This window comes from Otolemur garnettii, unplaced genomic scaffold (genome assembly GCF_000181295.1).
Source record: "Otolemur garnettii isolate 467f Iridium unplaced genomic scaffold, OtoGar3 scaffold00057, whole genome shotgun sequence".
Lineage (NCBI taxonomy): Eukaryota > Metazoa > Chordata > Mammalia > Primates > Galagidae > Otolemur > Otolemur garnettii.
In genome coordinates, this window is record NW_003852452.1 from 8686724 (window position 1) to 8708161 (window position 21438).

The window sequence follows — 21438 nt, forward strand, 5'->3', positions numbered from 1 at the left end:
GAGCACTCATCTTGACAGGATGTTCATGGTTTTTTCCCAACCAGGGAAACCAGGCTTTGGGCACCGTCTCATTAGCGCCTTCAGTTGCCAGAGTTCGAAACTCACAACCTCAAGTGAGACCTTGTCCGTATATACCAAGTACTGGGCCCTTACATACCTAACAATTTAATGCCTACCCATTAAATGGAGAAAGAGGCATTCATTAAGAATTACACACATTTGTTTTAGATTCAAATTTTCTAGTAAGACAATGTTTTAAAAACAAGTTGAGTTTGTGATGATGGTGAAAGTGAGTTTGGATGATGTGATCCAATTGGAAGACCCCTCTTTTTCTTTTGAAAGTAACTTTAGAAAAGATTCTCAAGGAGGGGAGTGAGCTGGGTTACCCCAGAAAGGATCTGTGATATATGGCAAAGCTGTGGTTAATGGGGACATGTCTGCTAGTGTAGGACAACAGCAATCTGCTGTTCAAAATTCTTGGCTGTGAAGGACAGAAAGAGAGAGGACAACTCCTAGAGGTGAAGTAGGATTATTTTTTTCCAAATGGTTTAGACAGCGATGGATCATCCGTGTATGTGTATTACCATAGAGGGGAAATTGACAAATTGACAAGCGTCAGCCAAAGGAAGAAGCAACAGGAGGAAAGAGAAGTTAATAAATGGCATGAAGTTTTACGAGAGGCAGATTCCAGAGCTTAAGGACCCTCTTCTTCCACTGTGGCAATAGGAGATGAGGGAAGTATAGAGACAGAGCCAGCAAGTGTCGAGATAGACCGCAGGAACCTGAGGAAATACCTGTTTTTCACCTTTTATTTACTCAGTGAAGAAAGAGGTGAAGGCATCTATGAAGCAAGAGGAGGTGGCAGATCTGGAGTGGACAGGGGCTGAAAAACACATTGTGTGGAGTAAGGGACAGAGAGCAGAGTGGAAGCATGCAGAAGCAGCAGGGATGGAAGGAAGATGGCCTGGGTGGCGACGGGTACCAACCACACAATACTGGAGAGAGCGAAACCAGACGTACTTCTTTTCATCATATTTTATATAAAATAGACATTTACATAAATTTTATTTTTGGAAAGACCCGGGCAAAGTATACATAATCAGACTTCATAGGAGAAATACTTTATGGGAGAAATAGTTCTAACTGGCACAGCAAAGGTAACAAAAACGTACATTTATATACAACTGATCAAAACTGGAAAGAAAAGCATTATGAACAAAGAGCACGACGAAAGTCATCTCCTCCTGACAAAAGGAGGGAATCTGTGTGGGTCACAGCAAATGATCTCCGTAGCATAAAAGCACACCTACAGGTATTTTAATTCCCTAGGCCAATTTTTAGCTTCTCTTTCCCCCCGAGTAAGGTAACAATCACTGTAATTATTTTTTAAGAGCACAGACTACAAAGGTAAGGACCTCTGCCCCACTCAAGCACTTGGGAAATTCAGTCACTTCCAGGGACGTTTGTGTGTTTTGTTGCACTGGATGTGATTATCTTAAGTCATTAAAACATTAAAACAAAGGGCAACATTTATCAGTTATCTCATCAGAAACAGAGCTTTTAAATCCAGATTCAGGGGTAACCAGGGCAGAGGCTCAAAGAGCTTAATGGAACCCTCAGACTGGACCAGTCCATAAACATGACTGGGGCATTGACTAACTTGCCGCAGGTGAGGTGGCTCCTCGGGGACAGAGCTAGAACTAGAATTCAGATGTCTTCATTCTTGAACTAGTGCACTCCTCCTATGGACCAGCAAGATAAACAACCCCAAAGGTACATTACGCACATTGGATCTACCAAATGTGATGCAAATAGACACCACATACAGCACTGGGGATGGGAGGAAACTCCTAAATGTCTAGATGTGGACATCCCTTTCCAGTTGGGAGTCAATGGTAATCTGAACTTACAAACTGAAGTGCCATATATCATGATGGATGCTGATTTTATGAGTTACATGCCCTAAAGGTTTTCATTGAAAGGATTCTCAGTGAAAAAAAAAAAAACACTTTAAAATAAGCCAATTGGTTGTTACAAATATCTTACCAATTCTGCTGTGCCACTTTGATATTGGACCACACTTGTGATTGCAATTATTTTCTTTCTTCTCTTTAAGTTACATGGTATTAAAACAAAAAATATACAGGGAAAAGCTAGTTTTGGAAGGACGATTCAACATACTTTTGCATCAAGAACTTTAAGAATAATCATAAAAAATTATATTTCTCTATATTATTTTGTGGCATCCTAAGATTGTATCATATTCAACCATAGCCTAAATACAAGCTTTGACAGGTATTTACTCTTTTTAAGTGACAAAAGATGCCATTTAGATAGTTAAGTTTTGCCATATTGGGGAAACATCAACATACAATCAAATCAAAGTAAATGTGATTTGGAAACCAGGACAAAAATTTAAAAAACAAACCACATCAAACTATATGTGCTTTGCATGTCATTACTACGTCCTATAGAGTTTTTATTCTAAAAGGATGACTCTACCACAAATTAAATCAAAAGTTTTGGGTTTTTCCCCCCAAACTAACACAATTAGCTTAACAAGTACAATTAAGAAATCGTTAGCCAAGGCTCAGGTGTGTGCCCAAAAGAGAGACACAGATACAGGTGTCAACTCTATGTCGGGAATACCTACTATGAGTCATAAAAATATCAGTTTTAAGTACTGGGCACTTGGTCTGGTGCATGCAGATTTCAAGGCAATTCCTCTTCATATAAGAACCAAGAATTCTATAAATGTAAGGCCAATTGTAGTCCAGCTGCCCCCTGTGCTAATCCACCCCACATAACACCTGTCTGTCAACCTCAGAACGGTACCATCAACTAACCAACTGCTCCATAAATCGTTCTTTGGAATTCTTTGGCTCATTTTAGTCTAGATTGAAAGGTAAAAATTGCGAAAGATTATTATAAACATCTCTTTTGTAAAAGTTACAAACTCCCATTAAAGTTGTCAGCCCTGTCGTGGCTCTAGAGAATTCTAACTGCCCATTAAAATTGTCCCCTGGACGGCCAGGTATTAAAAGCTTTTGAAAGGTGCCCTGGGGATTCTAAAGTGCAGCCAGTGTTGAGGGTCACTGTATGTAAGGAAACAGATCTCAACTGTCTGCTGAATGTGGCTTTTAAATCTGAGGGACCTGGAATGTTTCATAGTGACAATAAGAACCCACACATGTGTTCTTTATTCCCCCTCAAATTATATCATAGGTTCATGTGTAGAGGACGATTGGATTTTCTTATTTGGTCTGGCTGAAAAGCAGTTGCGCAGAAACATTTCCATAACCACCACAAAGCTCTTGCATCCAATGAGGAGCCCCTATGATCAATTTTAGGTTGTGATGTATTTCAGGGAGTTGCGAGTTAAAGTGCTGACCATCCTCTTTGTTCTGTGACAGGATTCAGAACAAATGAATCCAAAAGAATGTATCTCAGAATTCCCTAAAATAAAATTCCTTTTCCTCCAGCGTATTTGCGTCTTTGGTTTAATTCACCTATGTTCTACCACTGAACCATGTTTCATGAATGTGTGAAGAGCCTGAAAACATCGGAATCATTTTAAAAATCCCGAGTGAATAATTTGTAAGGTTAAAATCAGCTGCTAAAACTATTCTCGTCCCTGACAACTACGTCAAAGGACATGTGAAGGGACTGCCATGGGGCTTTATTGGGGCTTTTAAAGGTGAGGAGACCTGATTCTAGGTAGGACCAAAGTATCAGATGGGGCTGGGACGAGAGAAAACTGTCAATGTAGCTGAGGAAAACAGCTAATGCTGCTCAGGGTAACACAGTCCCAAATGAAACTCTGCCCACAGGACAAATGTTCAGCCAGGCGCAAGCAACTTCTATCTTGATCTCTGCCACTTTCCTTCCTACCCAGGACCCACTTAGGAACCTCCTGGAAAATGAATTGTGGTCCCAGTGCTTGAAAATTATTAAGAACTTCAAGCACAGTATTCAGCTAAGTCTGGAGTGCTTCTGAGTGTAGGATCACACATGACTGTAGGTCTTGCACATCTGTGAGGCAAGTCCTGCTCCTCCATTTCAAAAAGGTGCTATCAATGATCAGGGCGAGAATGCTGTCACCAAAGGCGAAGTGGACACACCTCAGTGACTAGCCCGGGCACTACATTTTTTTTTTTTGCAGTTTTTGGCTGGGGCTGGGTTTGAACCCACCACCTCTGGCATATGGGGCCAGCGCCCTACTCCTTTGAGCTACAGAAGCCACCCAGAGCACTCCAGTTTTGATAAGTAAGGACGAATTTCACTTATTTCACTTGTTACAAGAACCAAATTTAAAAATAGGTACAAAGTATACTTCCTATCTTTGAAAGACAGTATGTGATTGATTTTCTTGTAGGCATTGTTTTAACTGTGAAAACTATTTCATTGGCCACATCTCAGTGAAAGTATTTACTTGGGATGAGAATATCTAATCCAGCAAATGATACTTTTTAAAATAACAGTGCTTACTTTTAATGTTCAAAGATGCCAGTGTGTACAGACAGAATGAGACAGGGTGACAAAATGAGAGAAAGAGAGAGGGAAGGACGGAGGGAGAGGAGAAAGAAGAGGGTTAGGAAGAGAGACACAGGAAAGCACCTAAAAGAAGGCAGAGAAAATTTCCTGAAGGCCCAGGGCCATGTGACCCATTTCCCTCAAAACTTGGAGGCTAAAATGACCATTTCAACTCTTCCAAGAAAGAAGTGTCTTCTAAGCAGCACTTAAAGTAAGGCATAATTGCTGTTCAAAATTTGGGGTTCCGTCTCTTAACTTTTTAAGCATGAGTTTTGGTTTCATATTATTTCAAAAAGTTGTGATCAAGTCCTAGCTATTGTCACTAGCTTGGGTTTTTTTCAATGGGGGAGGTGGTGGTTATTTTACAATAAACACTACACTGTATTTCTTGGCCTTAAGACTATAATTTGGGGGGTGGGGAAGAAAGCATCTTAATGATTTTGAATAAATTTACGGTATAGAATACTGAAAGACGATTAGAAACAAAGGTCGGAGTGGTAATATACAGGTTATTGGATACCGTTGCACACAAGCAGATGCATGCTAATTCTGTAATCATCTGCACTTAAATATTCTTCTGCCATCCTTTCACAAAGAAGCTTTGTCTTCTATTTAGACTTATGTTGACAAAACATGTATGCGTGTGTGTGTGTGTGTGTGTGTGTGTGTGTGTGTGTGTGTTTCTATACAAAACAACAGATAGGGATAGTGCTTCCTGTTACTGGGTTGAAAGAAGCAGAAAGCTGTTTTTACCTTGCCCTGGGTTGAGTGTGGGAAATGTATATGCCCGGGGCTACTCTATCTCTGTGACACCCAGCTCAGCACCAGAGCAGCACTGCCTGGAGGGGTTTTTAACCGTGAAGACTAAATGAGAATCAGCTCTTCCAATTTCTTCACTTCCAAAATATATTACCACCTGAACACCGATGGCAGATTCCAAATTGCTTTAATTTTACAAGTGAATAATCAATATAAATTTTTGGAAGGACGGTGAAAACGTAACAATTTTGTAGTTTAGATCTATGCTTTGGAAAGATCAGTTCTGAAAGCTGCTAGTAAAACCACTTTGTACACAGAAAAAAAAAAGAGGTGTGTATATATATATTAAATATTTTATAAGTTATAAAATAAATAATATACTAAAAATAAATGTCGAATTCTGAGTTCAACTTTGTCTTCCCTCGCTCTTAAATATAAATATGTATTTTGAAACTTAACGAATTTAGATTTTTTTTCCCCTGGAGTTTTAGAGCGTTCTCCAGCATCTTCCCTCAAACAAAGAACGCTCGGTTTCAATCACTCATGTTCTAAGCCTGAAGTTCTCCTTAAGCCCAGGAAGACCAATAAATAGAGCTCTTTTTCCATATAGTTAGAGTCTATGAAGATTTCTGGAATATACTGTAACGATTCCTTACTGATTAAATATATTTGTCAAAAAAATAGTAAATCTTGTGATGTCTGAACATTAAGGTAATAAAGTAGGACATTTCTCTCAGTTAATACCTTTAATTTTTTTTATGTAGAATATACTATTTTTTCTCCACCAAAATAACAATATATTTGGAGGCAGGAAACATGTATGATTTTAAATGCACTTTTGGAGTCTTCGAGTAGAATCACTACTCCAGTAATACTTATGATAAAATTAAAATAATTTTAAACATTTCCATAAAGAATTAGCTGTACCAAGTTCCTTGACTTTCCCCTAGGGATAAAAGTTATCTACATATAATTCCAAAAGCTTCTCCTTTGATCTATTAGCCAATGCATCAGAGTGGAATTTTATTTATTCCTCAAAGGGCTCTAGTAATATCTTTAGGAGGACATAAGATAAGGCTCATTTAAGAATAGCTTTCCTTCACATATTCTGGAAGGTTTTACAAAAGCCACTGGATACACATTTCTGGTTCTGGAGAATTCAATGGGCCCATTCTTGGTATTACTTTCCATATGGCTTACGCCAGAGGACTTATCCTCTTTTGAAATATCTCATCCCATAAAGAAAGGAAGATCTGCCTTCAGAGCATTTTAAGCTTCTGTATCTCTGGGACATACAAGTCTAAACAAGGAAATCCAGGTTGCAAAAGCATAGAAATAGATCAAGGGAAATCTGAAGTTAAGCCAAATGAAAATCTGTAAAATGTGTGGTTGTTTTCCTTCCCTCTCAGACCTTCTTGCCCAGGCTCATCCTTTTAATCTTCTTTCACAGAAAGTCCTTCAGCAACGGGGTGACCAGCAGGTGGCCCACAATGCGCCCCCTGAACTCAGAATGAGAAGAAAGCGTCGTTAGTTGTGCCTCTGCTGATGTGAAAGCAAGGCCTCTATCACTTTTTCCTCTGTCAGAGGCACCCACATTATCTCATGAGACTGGGTCAAATGGTGCTATGTTTGATCCTTTTCTCGAACTTCTTGTAATCGTTTCTCTAGGCGATCCAATTTCGCGAGATTTTCCTTCAGCAGTTTGCTGTCTGGAACCAGCTGTAAGGCTTTCTTATAATAAGCTCTTGCAGACACATAGTTTCCCTGTGGGGAAGAAGAAAGAGAACAATTCTAATTCATCAGCGAGCACTCTCAGTGAATGGGGAGGCTAAGACACTGACCCTCTGCCCAGCTGACATAAACGTTCTCATAAGGAAACCCTATCTGGGGCTCTGTAATTTCATCCTTATCACAGGTGCTTTTGGAGAACACTCCAGAGCAGCTGGAAAAGGTACAGGATAAGGTTAAATGGCAGAAAACAAATTTCTAATTTGTCTGATGCAGGGGATGAGCCCATCATTTCATGGTGTTCTCATGGGATAAGCAGGGTTCTTTGTAATCAGATGGAACCATGGCTAGAAATTATTCTTAGAGGAGGGAGAGAGCGATGTTTTGAAACTGCAAGGGTAAATATTAAATTAAGCATCCACTATATCTTTTTACTGGTAGGAGTTAATTCTACTCTCCAACTTAAAATATAAAAGCAACTTTTGCCTAATACAGGCTTTAATGCAAATTTAAATTTTTATACAATGAAAAAAAAACCAGTTGATAAGAATATGGGGCCAAATTTATCTACTACTCAAAGTGAGTGGCAGTATGTACCAGCTGGATACTCTTAGCGCAGGCAGGGAGGTATCACTCTTGATCTGCTAAGCACACCTGTCCCCACCCTCTCCTTGCCCTCATTTATTTTGTTTAATGACTCTACAATGAGCAAGCATGGGTGCCTGGTCCCAAATGGTCTCTGGCAAATCAGTCCAACTATTAGCTTTTTCCAGCACCTTTTCTGCTACTGGCTGTATTTACTTCTCTTATTTGTCTGTGCAAAGTCTAAATAGTAAGATTGTCAGGGTCCTCCCTATTCCAAATTTGCTCTATCTATTCTCAGTTATAGCCCCCATGATGATGAATACCAGTCACGCTCTAAATTTCCATCACAATTTAAAATTATGTCTCTTGCAGTGAAATTACTAGGTAGCAAATAACCAATACTTGTTGAATGCTTAACTCTCTTCCTAAAGTGTTGTGTGTTAAAAGCTTAGACTCTGCCTGACACGTCGGGAGCATTCAGTGTGATACTATCATCACTGTTATTATTCAATGTCTATCCAGTCTCCGTATAAACATTGTCTATTTCTTACAGTTTTCATAATCATATTGGTGAAAAGGGAAAGAAGAAATGACAGATAAGAAATTGTGTGTTGGAAATCTAAGTGCTGGGATGTGCAGCAAACGGAAGTATTTTGTTCTTAACGCTGACTTTGATGCAAAGTTAAGCAGATTGCTGAACGAGTGGGAACTTGGAATTGCTACATTCCATTTTTTTTCAAGTGTTTATCTTCCAAATGTCTTGATTTTTATTAGGCTTAGCACATACATGCAGACAACTACATATTTATAACTCTTAAGAGTGCTCCAAAATACGTTTTTTATCACAGTTGATTTAGATATTGTTCTTCTAGAAGGCTCCTTGAAGTTAGGCCTAGCACCTTGGCATTTTCATCTCTAATCACCAGGTTGTCTCTCTGTCCTTTCACAGAATACCTAGTTCGTTTTCCCTCCCTTACACTTCTTTTTTCTTGATTAAACTAAAAGCCCTATTTAAAAAAAAAATTATATCCCTTAAGTCAATATCCCTACTTCCCTAGACCCTAGGTAAAAAAATTGAATTACCCAATGTCTAGAACTGTGTTATTATGATAGTCACTAACTGCAGGTGGTTACTTCAATTTAAATTAGTTACAATTAATTAAGAATTCAGTCCTTCGCTGGTACCAGCCACACGTAGTGGCTAGTGGCTACTGTTTGGGACAGTGCAAGTACAGAACATTTCCATCATCACGGAGTTTTCTAGAATGGACAGTGTTGTTCTAGAAAAAGCATATTACTGCCAGGAGGTAGTATTAAAAATAAGACTTTGTAACGTGGTCCCAGCTGATGCAACTCTTTGACTAGACAGACCGTATTATATTAGCTTTAAGGTCCAGCTTTTCTGTCCTATATAAAACCCCATTAAAAGGATTATCTTTTATTACCAAGTAGCATTGAGCAAGAGGCAGTCAGAAAACTCCCTCCCTCCCCACCTCTTTCTGACCTCTTGCCAAAACCTTATTCCAACTCTCCACCTTGCCAGTCCTCTGGCCTGTCTAAGCTTCTTTCAGATTCAAAGAAGAAACAGGGCCCAGGAACGGGATGAAACCACCTGACGCACAACTGCGTGGCCAGGGAAAAGACAGAAGGTTCATGATTGTCTCAGAAAGCCTTCCTAGTGACAACCTCGCATCCTCATGGTGGCCTCACAAGGACCACAGCTGAGCCATGACCATGCTCTACATATTTATATTGGATTACATCACATGAGTTCACTGATATTAGACCATTTTTAAGGTAAAAACAGGGCAATTTTATATTCTCTGGCCTTACAGAGGATGTCTGCAAAGATAAAAAACAGGATAAACTAATTTTTAATCAGTGTTACTTTTAAAAATAATACACTGATTAGATCCTTCTAGAAGGATCTTTAGAAGTGCCTCTAAATTTAAAGCAATGGGTTCAACTGTTAATCTGAAAGAATACAATAGGTATATAATTTTCTCTGTATTCTAGAGTTTTTGAACATGCTTGAGTGTATTTCTTATACTTTTTCTTATTAACAGTTAAACCCATTGCAATTCATCTAAAAACATGTCGAGCACGTTATAGTCATTGTGGCTTAATGACAGGAATATATTTTGAGAAATGTATCATTAGGTGACCGCGTCCATGTATGAACATTACAGAGTGCACTCATGTGAACCTAGGTGGTACAGCCTGCTGTTCCCAGGCTATGAACTGGAACAGCATGTTACTATGTAAAATACTGTAGGCAATTATTACACAATGGCATCTGTGTATCTAAACACATCTGAACACAAAAAAAGCACGGTGAAAATATGGTATTGTAATATTATGAAACCATCGTCACATATACGGTCTGTCATTGACCAAAACTTCCTTATGTAGCACATGACTCTATTTGAAAATATAACTATTTAATATATGATTTGAAGTATTTAAAATTCTTATTTTACTATTTCAAAGTAAGTTCATTCTATGTTTCCCAACTAGATACTGCTGGACACCCTAGAATATCACTATGATCTGAACTTGGGCAGTGTGGCTCTGATAAACGTCATGCTTGCAGGGAAACCACCCCATTATCATAACCCTCCCATCTGTGTCGTCACGGGAGGCTGCTTTTTTGTTTTGTTGGTTTTTAAGAATGATCGTTTTACACACTTCACAGGAAACCCCATTAGAACTTTGTTTAAATCCTAATCACTGCACTAGTTTGTCATGTCAGCACAGAGACGGATGAAAGCTTGAAAATGAGTTAGCTAAACAGGAGTGGTCCCTAAAAGCATGTTGGACTATGGCACTTCTCTGGTCCAAGTTCTCCAGGGACTCTGACCCGTTTGGCATAAAAGCCAAAGTGCATACCATTCCCTGCAAGGCGCTGCGTGATCTGATCTCAGGTTCTCCCACTTCCTCTGCCTCCTCATTGTCCTTCAAATGCAAGAGGCCCACTTGACCCTTAGGGCATCTGAACAGGCAACTTCCTTACTTCGCCATATGGCTCACTCAATTCAAGTCTCTGCTCAAGAATCACTTTTTAACTGAGGCCTTCCCTGACCACCTGAATGTAAAACTTGAACCCTTACTACCTGGCGCTCCCACCTTCTTTCCCTTTTTTTCTTCAAGGCACTATCACCATCTGATATATTTGATGTATCACATACACAGGTGCGTATGCGCGCGTTACATGTGCATGCACGTATATGTATATTTATCATCTATCTCCTCCTCCTAGAATGGTAAAGGACAGGAATTTTTTTTGTTTTGTTTGTTCTCTGCTGTAATCCCAATGCCTAGGAGAGTGTTCCCTAAATGCTTGTAAAGTATCTGAGGCAAACCTTTGAATTAGTTATAGATAACAGTACCCTTTCAAAGGTCATTTACAATCCTCAGCAAGAGTCACTAAAAAGTAGTTTTTGCTTTTGGAAAAACAAGTCAATATAACAAATAAGCTTGCTTCTCAGTAAAAAGTTACAGACTGACAGATATATTAGATATATGGAAATACTTAAACAACTTAAATCTTGACAGTGAGTTGAAGTGGAAGGAAAATAAGCCACACTAAGCCCCAAGACAGAGTTAGTTCACATAAACAGATTTTATCTTCTGCCTGCTACTTAAGTGCCTATTAATTTCTATATGATTAGTAAAATCATGGAATCTAATTCGTACACATTTTTACAAGCGGGTTCTTGACGTTCATTCACTAATAATGCAGAGTGAACATTAACTGTATTCATTTCACTTTTAAAACACCCATATCTTTGGTATTCAAATAATTTCAGAAAGGAAATGAACAATAGTGTTCTCCATCTTTTAAGAAAGGAAAAAAGAAAGACAAAACGGGAAAATGTGAAGGGAAAGCCTCGCCCGTACGAGGTGAACTCTGCTCCCACCTGGATGTGCTGGATGCCACCCATGTTCATCCAGGCCTGCGCCTGATCCGGATTGAGTTCTATGGCTGCTTTATAGCTCTAAAGAAATAAGAAATAGCTCAGGTTAGGAAATGAGGACGGCTCTTTAACACACCTGGCTTGCGGAAACCACTTTCTTCATACGTGAACCTCTAGAGTTAATGCAATGAAACCAGCCACTGCTAGTTTACAGGAGTTGATTTGTATTCTTTTTCCAAGTTGATGATTCTAAAGTGGAGTGAACTGATGTGTCCTTTTCCTACAGAGCTAACATGTGGACTTGGTGGAAGGAGGCCGACCACAAATTCAGGTGATTTCTATGACGGTGCCTCATTTTCCCCTGACCTGCAAGAAAACTGTGCTTTTGGCCTTTTTCATTACAAATGCAATTGCTGAGAACCCCGGTGTAGTATTTCTTTGTGCAATGTTACTGCTCTGGTTATTCATCCCTGCTTACACTCTCTTTTTTTTTTTTTTTTTTTTTTGAGACAGAGCCTCAAGCTGTCCCCCTGGGTAGAGTGCCGTGGCATTACAGCTCACAGCAACCTCCAACTCCTAGGCTCAAGCGAGTCTCCTGCCTCCGCCTCCCAAGTAGCTGGGACCACAGGCGCCCGCCACAACGCCCGGCTATTTTTTGGTTGCAGCCGTCATTGTTGTTTGGCGGGTCCGGGCTGGGGATTCGAACCCGCCACCTTAGGTGTACGTGGCTGGCGCCCTAGCCCGTTGAGCTATAGGCGCCGAGCCCTTGCTTACACTCTCAAAAGAGATATTCATTACTCTCTTTACAAGGGGATAGTTGTATTTATATAAAGTCTTTCTTTTCTTTTTTCTGCCGAGCAAAAGGGTTTCACGTGTTAAAAGAGCTAGCTATCCTTCAAATACTTTCTCTGGTCTGAGTAACATGTATTCTATTAAACGTAATATCTGTGAGGTATTTTTTTTTTTTTTTTTTGCAGTTTTTGGCCGGGGTTGGGTTTGAACCCGCTCACTTCCGGCATATGGGGCCGGTGCCCTACTCCTTTGAGCCACAGGTACAGCCCCTCTGTGAGGTATATTTTTAATACTACACATATTATCTTGCATCAAAGGTATGCTCACTGCTGTATCTCAAGCGTGGTCACCTTATATAAAGCCAAAAGCTCGGAGTGTCGCCTTCAATCACAAAGGTAAGTATCTGTGTGTATATTTTATTGTTCTTTGCAATTTTCTGTGTCAAGAATACAACCAAACAGATCTAGCACGGTAAATCCTTGCCCATCATCCTTTGCTTCAGTTTTAGGAGAAAGAAGCAAACGATAAGAAATTATACTTTTTAAAACTTGCTATAATAACTGGAAGGGTATATCGCTCAGATGAATTTATATCAGCACAGATGGGAATGTCGTGTAGAAGAACTAGACTGAAATCCTGCCTCCATCTCTTACCCGCTCTATGACCTTGAGCAAGATACATGACCTCTGGGATTCAGTTTTGGAAACTGAGAAATGGTGACCATGACCATGTCTTTCTTATATGACTGTTGTAAAGATTAAGTCACCTAATACATGGGAATTAACACACAGAGTATTAACATATTGTAGCTGTAATTAACCAATACCCCTATTCCTATTCTTCTTAAATGTAGCCACTCTGTAATGATTATTTGATCTAGTTGGCGAAGCAACTAGAAAATGCTTTTGTTTTCAATGCAATGTATTAAGATGCAGGTAGATACACATACAATATAAACATAATTAAATTACTAACTCAAATTTCACATTAGTTAAAAATAATTTAAGAAAGGAGGTATGGAAAGCGTCAAAAGATAGAGAAAAGTCCGCAGTTCCTGAAAGAAATGCTCACTATTTTTCAGAGAAAATGCCACAATACTTCTTCCTATTTTAAAGGTGCACATGAGTTTCTCCAAATATCTTTATATTTTTATAACCAAATATCTTCTAAGAACATTTTAAGTCACTCACTTGTTTCTTTACCAAAATAATTATATCATTTGAGATCTGATTCTTCCCATAATATATGTAGTGTAAATTTTAACTTCATTAATTCCAACTGGCTTTGCCAGCTACAAGAATAAAGTATGGTATTTCTGTAACATTTCTATTTATGTTTGTAAATATCTTGATTTCAATCTATGAATAAATTGTACTTCAAAGCTGTAGATGTTGAATACTTGTAAAATGTAAGACACAACAGAGAAGGAAATGGTCATACTCCACAAGGAAAGTCCAGTCTAATTGGGGTGTATAAATGCAAGAATGCATGTGTGCGTGCATGCGCACACACACACATACACACACACTCAGACATATATACATATGCACACATACACACATGCACACACATACACACACGCACACACACACTCAGACATACATACATACGTACACATACACACACACGCAGACATACACACATGCACAGACGTACACACATGCACACACACGCACACATACACACACACGCACACACACATACACACATGCACATACACACATACACACATATACAGGGGTGGCGTGGGACCTCATCAATACAATGAAATATATGATGCTTTCAAATGACTCAGACCTCAATGAAACAGTCAGTGTTTTTGAGGGATACAGGAGAAGCAAGGTCACTAGGAGTGAGGATAGTTAAGAAGAACTTGCTGAGGCAGGAGGACAAAGACTGTGTCCTGGCAGATGAGTGGGAATCTCATCCACAAGCCAGGAGTATTTGAAGGCCATGTGGGAATGCCCAAAGCTCTGTAGACACGAGTCCAGTGGGAACAGAGGGGTCTTACAGGCAGAGTGAAAAAATAGATAGAAGACAACATGTGAAACTCCTCAAACATTAAGTTAAAGTGATCATTCAGAAACTAACGCAGAGGTGCTGTATAACTCAGAAGAGTAAAGAGCCCCCTGCCTGATTAAAAAAACTACACATAACATTATGTCAATTAGAGGGAAAGTTTGCTCCAAAAGCATGCCAATGATTTTAGATTTTACTGTATATGCTCCATCATAGAATGAAGGATTATTAATTTTCATTTATGAAAATAACGTAATTTTCTTAAGCGCTTATACCTCAAAAGCTTTGTCAAGAAGATTCTGCTCTCTCAGTTGGTTTCCTTTTGTGAAAAAAAGTTCAGATATGACTTTGGGGTCCTTTGGTTTCAGCTGGAGAGCCTTGTCTATGGCATCAAGCGCCTACAGCAATTGGAAATCAAGACAATAAACTCAGACGAGGTAAAACAAAACCAACTTAACTGATACAATTTGCACTTTTTGTTCCTATGTATTACTAGTACGCAGTGTGACACTCACACTACATTCTTCCTTCTCTCTGATTTTCTCGTTGAGAATTAATGACTCTAACAAAGTAGTTTTCTTATGCTCCAGGTTTCCCATTTATAGATGCATGACAACCTCCCATTATACAGGGAGGTTGCATAATACAGTGAAATAAACATAAGATGGGGGGGGGGATCACACATTTGCCCCGACCACCTGCCCATCTGGATTATTCCAACAGTCTCCTCTCAGGTCTGGGTGCCCCCTCTGTCCTCAGCACCTACTCCTCCCTGGCAGCCAGAAATCCCTTGTCCTCTCCTTGAAACCCCAAAGCTTCTTCCAGAGTAAGGAGCAAAACCTCTAGCCTGGTCTTGAGGGCTCTGGTCCCAGCAAACTGTGCCTGCATCTCCCACTATACCTCTGCTCCCTCTGGCCCTTCCTCCGGCAGGCCCTGCTACTGCTGCCACAGGGCCGGTGCATGCGCTATTTCCCTGCCTACAATTCTCTTTGGTGCCCCCTCTGCCTAATGATCCCTCTTCCTCATCTAGCTCTTACCTCCCATCTCTCCACAGGAAAACCCCACCTTCCAGACTTGTCAGGTCTCCTGATCATATGCTTTGAGGGACTATGCAGCTATTTATGATATCACTGGACACAGCTATAATTCTACATCTGCTTGGTGACCACTTGCTTAATCTCTGTCTCCTTCACTGTAAGCTCCAGGAGGACAAGGGCAGTGACTTTTCTTTTTTTTATTAAATCATAGTTGTGTACATTAATACTATCATGGGGTACAGTGTCTTGTTTCCATATACAATTTGAAATACTTTCATCCAATTGGCCAACATAGCCTTCATGTCATTCTCATAGTTACGTTGTGTTAAGACATTTATATTCCACATTTAGAAAGATTCACATGTACCCTTATAGGATAAATCATAGGCTTGATCTCAGCAATCACCCTCCCTCCACCCATCCTCTCCCCTCTCCTCCCTCTCCCCTTTCCCCGTATTCTTGGGCTAAAATTGGGCTATAGCTTGCCTATGATAGCTATAAATTAGTTTCACAATAGGGCTGTGTACATTGGATACTTTTTCTTCTATTCTTGAGATACTTTGGCAAAGGGCAGTGACTTTTCATTTTTCTCATCCCACTTAATTCCTGGTGTCTGCCCCAGTGTTTGAGATACAGCGGGCATTCCATAAATATGTCATTGAGTCAGTTCATGAATTTACTAGTTATATGACTTTTAAAATGGAGATGATAACAGTTGCAACAATGCCTCACTAACCTGCCTTATAAGGTTATTACAAGGATTCTATGAAACAGTATCTTAGAAGGAATATGGGGGGTGATAAAGCATACACGTTACTCTTCATCTTTATGGAGTTAGCTGAAGATGAACTAAGAGAATAGCACATAAAATCTCTAGACCAAGGGTGAGCCAAGAAAGTGTCATTTCAAGGGGACATCTTAGAAGTTAAAGGGATATTTATGAAAAGCTTCCATTAGGATATGCCAACTGGTATTTAAAACTTCTCAGCTCTATAGACATGCAAACTGAAGAATCATTTAGGAACACACCATTTTCTGCCCGCACATGCAACCAACTCCAAGCCAGTCCCCTCTACCTTGTCGTGGTGCTCCTGCTTGCTGTAGATTGCCGACAACAGGCGATAGCACTCAAGGCACCCACTCTCTTCCGACACAATGTGGTTGGTCATCTTTTCCGCTTCTTTTGTCTGACCCATCACGGCTAAAACCTGGGCCTGCAAAACCACATGGACTGGGGCTTAGCACACACTTGGTTATCACCTTATCATAGAACGCGTCCCTAATAGAGGCGCAGAGAAAATGCTCCTGACATCTAGTTAGCAGTTCACAGGGAAGGATGAATTGCCGCAGTTGATACGTTTTAATCTTTTGCTGTTTGTTTGTTTAGCTATGTGCCTGCATGTGTGTGTACACGTCTTGAACATCACAGCAAGATGAAATGGCTTACGCTTTTTGAAAAAAGCTGACTGTGTCAGAAGAGAAATAATCTCTGATTCAACAGAATGCTGCATTTGTAACAAGATGAGTTTGATTTCTTACACGTCTAGGGAAAAGGAGGAGAAAAGTTCTAGACATCGAAATGAAAATATTGTTGAAATGAATGTTAATTTTCCTGAGTTTGAGGATGGTACCATGGTTGTGCTAGAGATTCTCTTTCTTCTTGGCAACTATATGATAAACAGAGTCTAGAGATCAAGGGATAGGATATCCATCACTAGGTCTCATGTGGTTCAGGAAAAAAAAACACACATGTACTAATAATAGACATATGCATACATACATTTCTAAATATGGACAGATATCCATATCAGCATATATACGCACGTACAAAGGAATGATAAACAAATGTATCAAAATGTTAAAAAAATTGATGACTCTGGGTGAAAGAGCATATGGGAATTTTCTTTTGTTCTTTTTTTCTTTTTACTATTCTGGCAACATTTTTGAAATTATTTCAAAATAACAACAGTATTTTTTTTTTTTAAACAGAGTCTTACTATGTCGCCCTCGGTAGAGTGCTATGGATTCACAGCTCACAGCAACCTCAAACTCTTGGGCTTAAGAGATCAGCCCTCTTGCTTCAGCCTCCCAAATAGCTAGGACTACAGGAGCCCATCACAATGCCTGGCTATTTTTTGTTGTTGTTGTAGTTGTCATTGTTGTTTTTAGCAGGCCCTGGCTAGATTCGAAGCTGCCAGCCCCGGTGTATGTGGCTGGCGCAGTAATCACTGAGCTACAGGCGCCGAGCTGACAACAATGTTTTTTGCATGCACATCTTTGGTGAATGGTTCTAACACTGTTTATGTGAATATTTGCACAGTGGGTGTATTAGATTACAGCACGTTAGCTCCTGTTTTGAGGCCGGGCCACTGCAGCTCTCTGCAGCTGATGCATCATATTCTTTTACCTTTCTACTCACCAGGGCCAGGCGAAGCTCCCTCTGAGAAGGCTGGAGCGCGGCGGCTTCCCGGTAAATCTGCAAAGCCTCTTCATGTCGGCCAGTGTTGTAATACAGTGCTCCCAGAGGCGACAGGATCTCAGCTGTGCGTGCCACCTGCAGGGCGCTGAGTTTGGAGAGAGGCTGAGTGACACTTGCCTTCTCATAGGTGCATTTCCAAATGTTCTACGCTTAGACTGAGGGAGGACTGTCCATGATTCGAAACTCTGCTCTCACATGGGCTTTGTTTTTATATCAAGAAGGAAGTTTTAGAAAGGATCTTGATGTCACCCTCCAAACATAAGAGGGTCTCTAGTGACCTATCAGTAATGCCCAAAGGGTCTTTCCCATGAATGGTGCTAGAAGTGTTATGATGTATTTACAAGGCTTCATATATTCCCATTTCTGAAAGTGCTGTGTGTGGTTTGGGATGCAGTCCATTGCTTTGGAAATGATGGGCTAACTAAGGTGGGAATTAAATTCCAAACTTGGTTTTGCACCAAGTTGGGCTGACCAGCTAGGAAAAAAGTCATTAACCATTAACTGGGATACCATGGATACTGTTGCACTGTTCTCTTTGGAAATAAGGATCTGTATCACCTGAATTGGCAAAATTTGTTAGCATTCTGAGAATGCGTCTGTTCTAACTCACTAAAAATTGATGGGCAATTGCTGAGTTCCCTGGGCAACTTCCAAACGAAAAAAAGGAAATTTACCGCTTGTACCATTCTTCAGCCATGCTGTTCTCTCCCAGGGACCTGTAGAGTCTCCCCAGGTTCACCATGGCCACATGATGACTTGGGCTAAGTTTGATGGCTTGTTGGTAATGGGTCACTGCCTTCTCTGGAAAGCCTGGAACCAGTGATGGGTAGGTAAGAGCAGAATTCGTCATCTTATAAAATGCATGAGCTCTGGTTTGTCTTCTGACTTAGAATTCTTCCTCATCATTATAGAGTCATACCATCAATTATTCACTCTGTAAACTAACTTGCATTTCTCATCCTTGCCACTGCCTAACTTTGAACCATGTGACTATTCATTCACACTTCTAAAAAATTAAGAATAAAAATAAAAAATAATTAAGAATAAAAATGCAGGAAAACTAAAACCTTTTCCTTTTATTACATGCATTGTTTCAGCCTCTGATCATTATTCTTGCTAATATAATGTTTTCAGATTATCACTGACTGTTATGTATCCAATATAAGTTTTCAATTCAGTAGATTAAAAGAAAAGGTGAGGTTACTACAGAAACAGAATGGTCCAGGAGCAATTTCTGAGGGTCTGTCTCAACCATATTGCTACACAGTAATTGGGGCATTGCTTTAAACAAGTATATATCAGCTCTGTCTTGAAAATTTCTTTTGAAATCATACATTTTAGTTTAAATGGCATGTAATGGAATTTTAAATATAATAATACTACTACCTTGTATTTGCCCAATACATCATATATTTTAAAATATTTTAATTATATGACCTTTGCAGATATTTAGATACTAGTTAGCTGCCTTTTGATGCTATTTAGCTTTCTCTTGGTATTTAAGAGATTGAAATACACATGCACACATAAAATGACCACGTTACAGAAAGCAAAGATCCCAGGGCAAGTAAGGATAAAGGCAAGAACTAGAATCAAGTCTCTTTAATCTGAAAAGGTTCTCCAAAGAAGCTTGCTAGTGAAACTATGTTTAAGTGACTGAACTTGAGAGCAGTCCGAATTTCCAAATGCAACCAAACGTTTATGAGCTGCACAGAAACCTCCTCAAGGGTACCTGCTTTGAATATCAGTTTGACTAGGAGGTACCATAAGAGACTCAAGGTCATACACGGCCAGTGGCTGGTGGTTGTCAGGTAGATGGTGGGTAGGGTAGCACTGTTCATGGTTGAAGGAAAAGGAAGTGGGTTAGAGCAGCCAACTGGAGGGCTCTTCTGGTTTTATCTTTATGACAATTTATTATTATGTGGCTAACAAACCAGCAGGTGGCACCCCACACCAACTTTACACATGAAAAAATAAAAGAAGTTTCCTAGGCATATCAGAATGTAAATTTATATTCTATAAGACAGAAGAGCTTCAAATATCCCAGAAAATAAAAACCCAGAAAACAAAAACTCTTTCAAGCATTTCATATTGAAAAATAATTAAAACTGAATCTTACTGCAGGGCAGCTCGTCTGGTAGTCAGCAAGAACAAAGTGGGGCTTTTGCATTAAATTCAAATACAATTTCATGACTTATAAGTATTCACGGCGTGCCCACAGTGTATGGAGCTCTGCACAAATCATAAAGAAAATAGAATCCCAGCCCGGTAATGTTGTGCATGAAGTCAGATGAAGTAAGCGTATTTTATGAGCACCTGTCATATAGGAGCGCTGTATCAATTTTAATAATGCAGTGTCTGTAATGTGTATCAAAGAAGGAACAATGAAACAATTCTGGACACTTTTTAAAAAGTCGGTTAGAGAGAAGTATTTGCCATCTGCCAGTAACCAAATTCAGAAGCAGGTTCTGCATCACTGCAGGGAACATTTCATCATCGTAGATTTATAAATATGTATAAAGCGATACTCAAAGAAGACTGGGACTCATTAAAACATCAAGGCTACTTCCTGCCACCTGGGGAGTTTTCCTTAGAGACATGATTATAAGAAGCAGGCAGATTTTACTGAGCTGAGCCATGAAGATTTAGGAAAATGACAGCCCCAAGGTATAACGACTGTCACCAGTGTGAGCTCCCTGCCAAGCCCCGTGAATTTTCCTTCTTACTTGCCTTCCGTTTTTCTTGATACATGGTATCGTCTAATCTCAACAGAGCAGTTTCTCTTTAACTTCACTCACCAGAATCAACTAAGAAAACTCCATAGTTGTTGTGTAAATCTGAGCTGTCAGGACAGTTCTTTATTCCAGCCTGGTATATTTCTTCTGCTTCCTTAAATCTCTCCTTCAAAAAAAGAATTTTAAAAAGTGAGGAAGTTTTAAAAAAATCAGCAGTAAGCTGAATATTAGAAGCAGGAAAAGCAGAAATGAATTACTACGCACGTACCCTACAACAAGCACTGAGACAAAGCGCTATTTACTCGGCCTGATCAAAGCTGGTGTTTACCGGGCATGGATACTTACAATTCATATCTGCGTTTGGTTCCTTTAGGGCAAACGAGATGATGCTTATTAAAATGGGGCAGCTGGAAAGACAGGACCTGTACAACATCCCCTCCTGTTGGAAAAGGCCTGAAAATAGTTGTTTGAAGGAGATGCCCTTCATCTCAGGAACTTGCCAAGTGAAAACAGGTGATACAAAATAGTGAGATGATTTTAGAGGTGGCAATCTGGGGATTTGTTTGATGGGCGCCTTTGCATAGATGGCATTCTTTTTATGTACACTGTAGGGTTTGTTTGGGGAATTCTTCGAGAGAAGTCGGGATGGAAGGTTGATGTAATTGATGGAGAGGGCTATGCCTTGTCCCATCCATACCTGAAGTATTTCTCAGCCCACCAAACTGTTTGCTGCTTTCCATATTCATCTGAGTGGTTGAGGATTCCGTGTCCCCTCCCGCCCGCATGGCGAGGTCCAGATCAATTGCCACATTTCCAACGGACCATTTTTTAATTGCCCTTGCGTTGTACTCATG

At 39.8% G+C, this 21438-nt stretch overlaps 1 protein-coding gene across 1 annotated transcript in view; it reads right to left on the reverse strand.

Moving 5' to 3' along the window:
- Positions 1-6023: 6023 nt before the first annotated feature.
- TMTC1 (transmembrane and tetratricopeptide repeat containing 1) overlaps positions 6024-21438 on the reverse strand; it is a 260798-nt gene continuing 245383 nt past the window's right edge. Inside the window, exons 14-20 of the mRNA XM_023514731.1 lie at positions 20648-20750; positions 18524-18659; positions 17790-17934; positions 16447-16584; positions 14609-14731; positions 11526-11603; positions 6024-7056 (exon numbers count right to left, since the gene is read on the reverse strand). Of these exons, the coding sequence (XP_023370499.1) occupies positions 6916-7056; positions 11526-11603; positions 14609-14731; positions 16447-16584; positions 17790-17934; positions 18524-18659; positions 20648-20750 (864 nt within the window). The 3' untranslated portion in view covers positions 6024-6915. The remainder of the gene's footprint in view (positions 7057-11525; positions 11604-14608; positions 14732-16446; positions 16585-17789; positions 17935-18523; positions 18660-20647; positions 20751-21438) is intronic.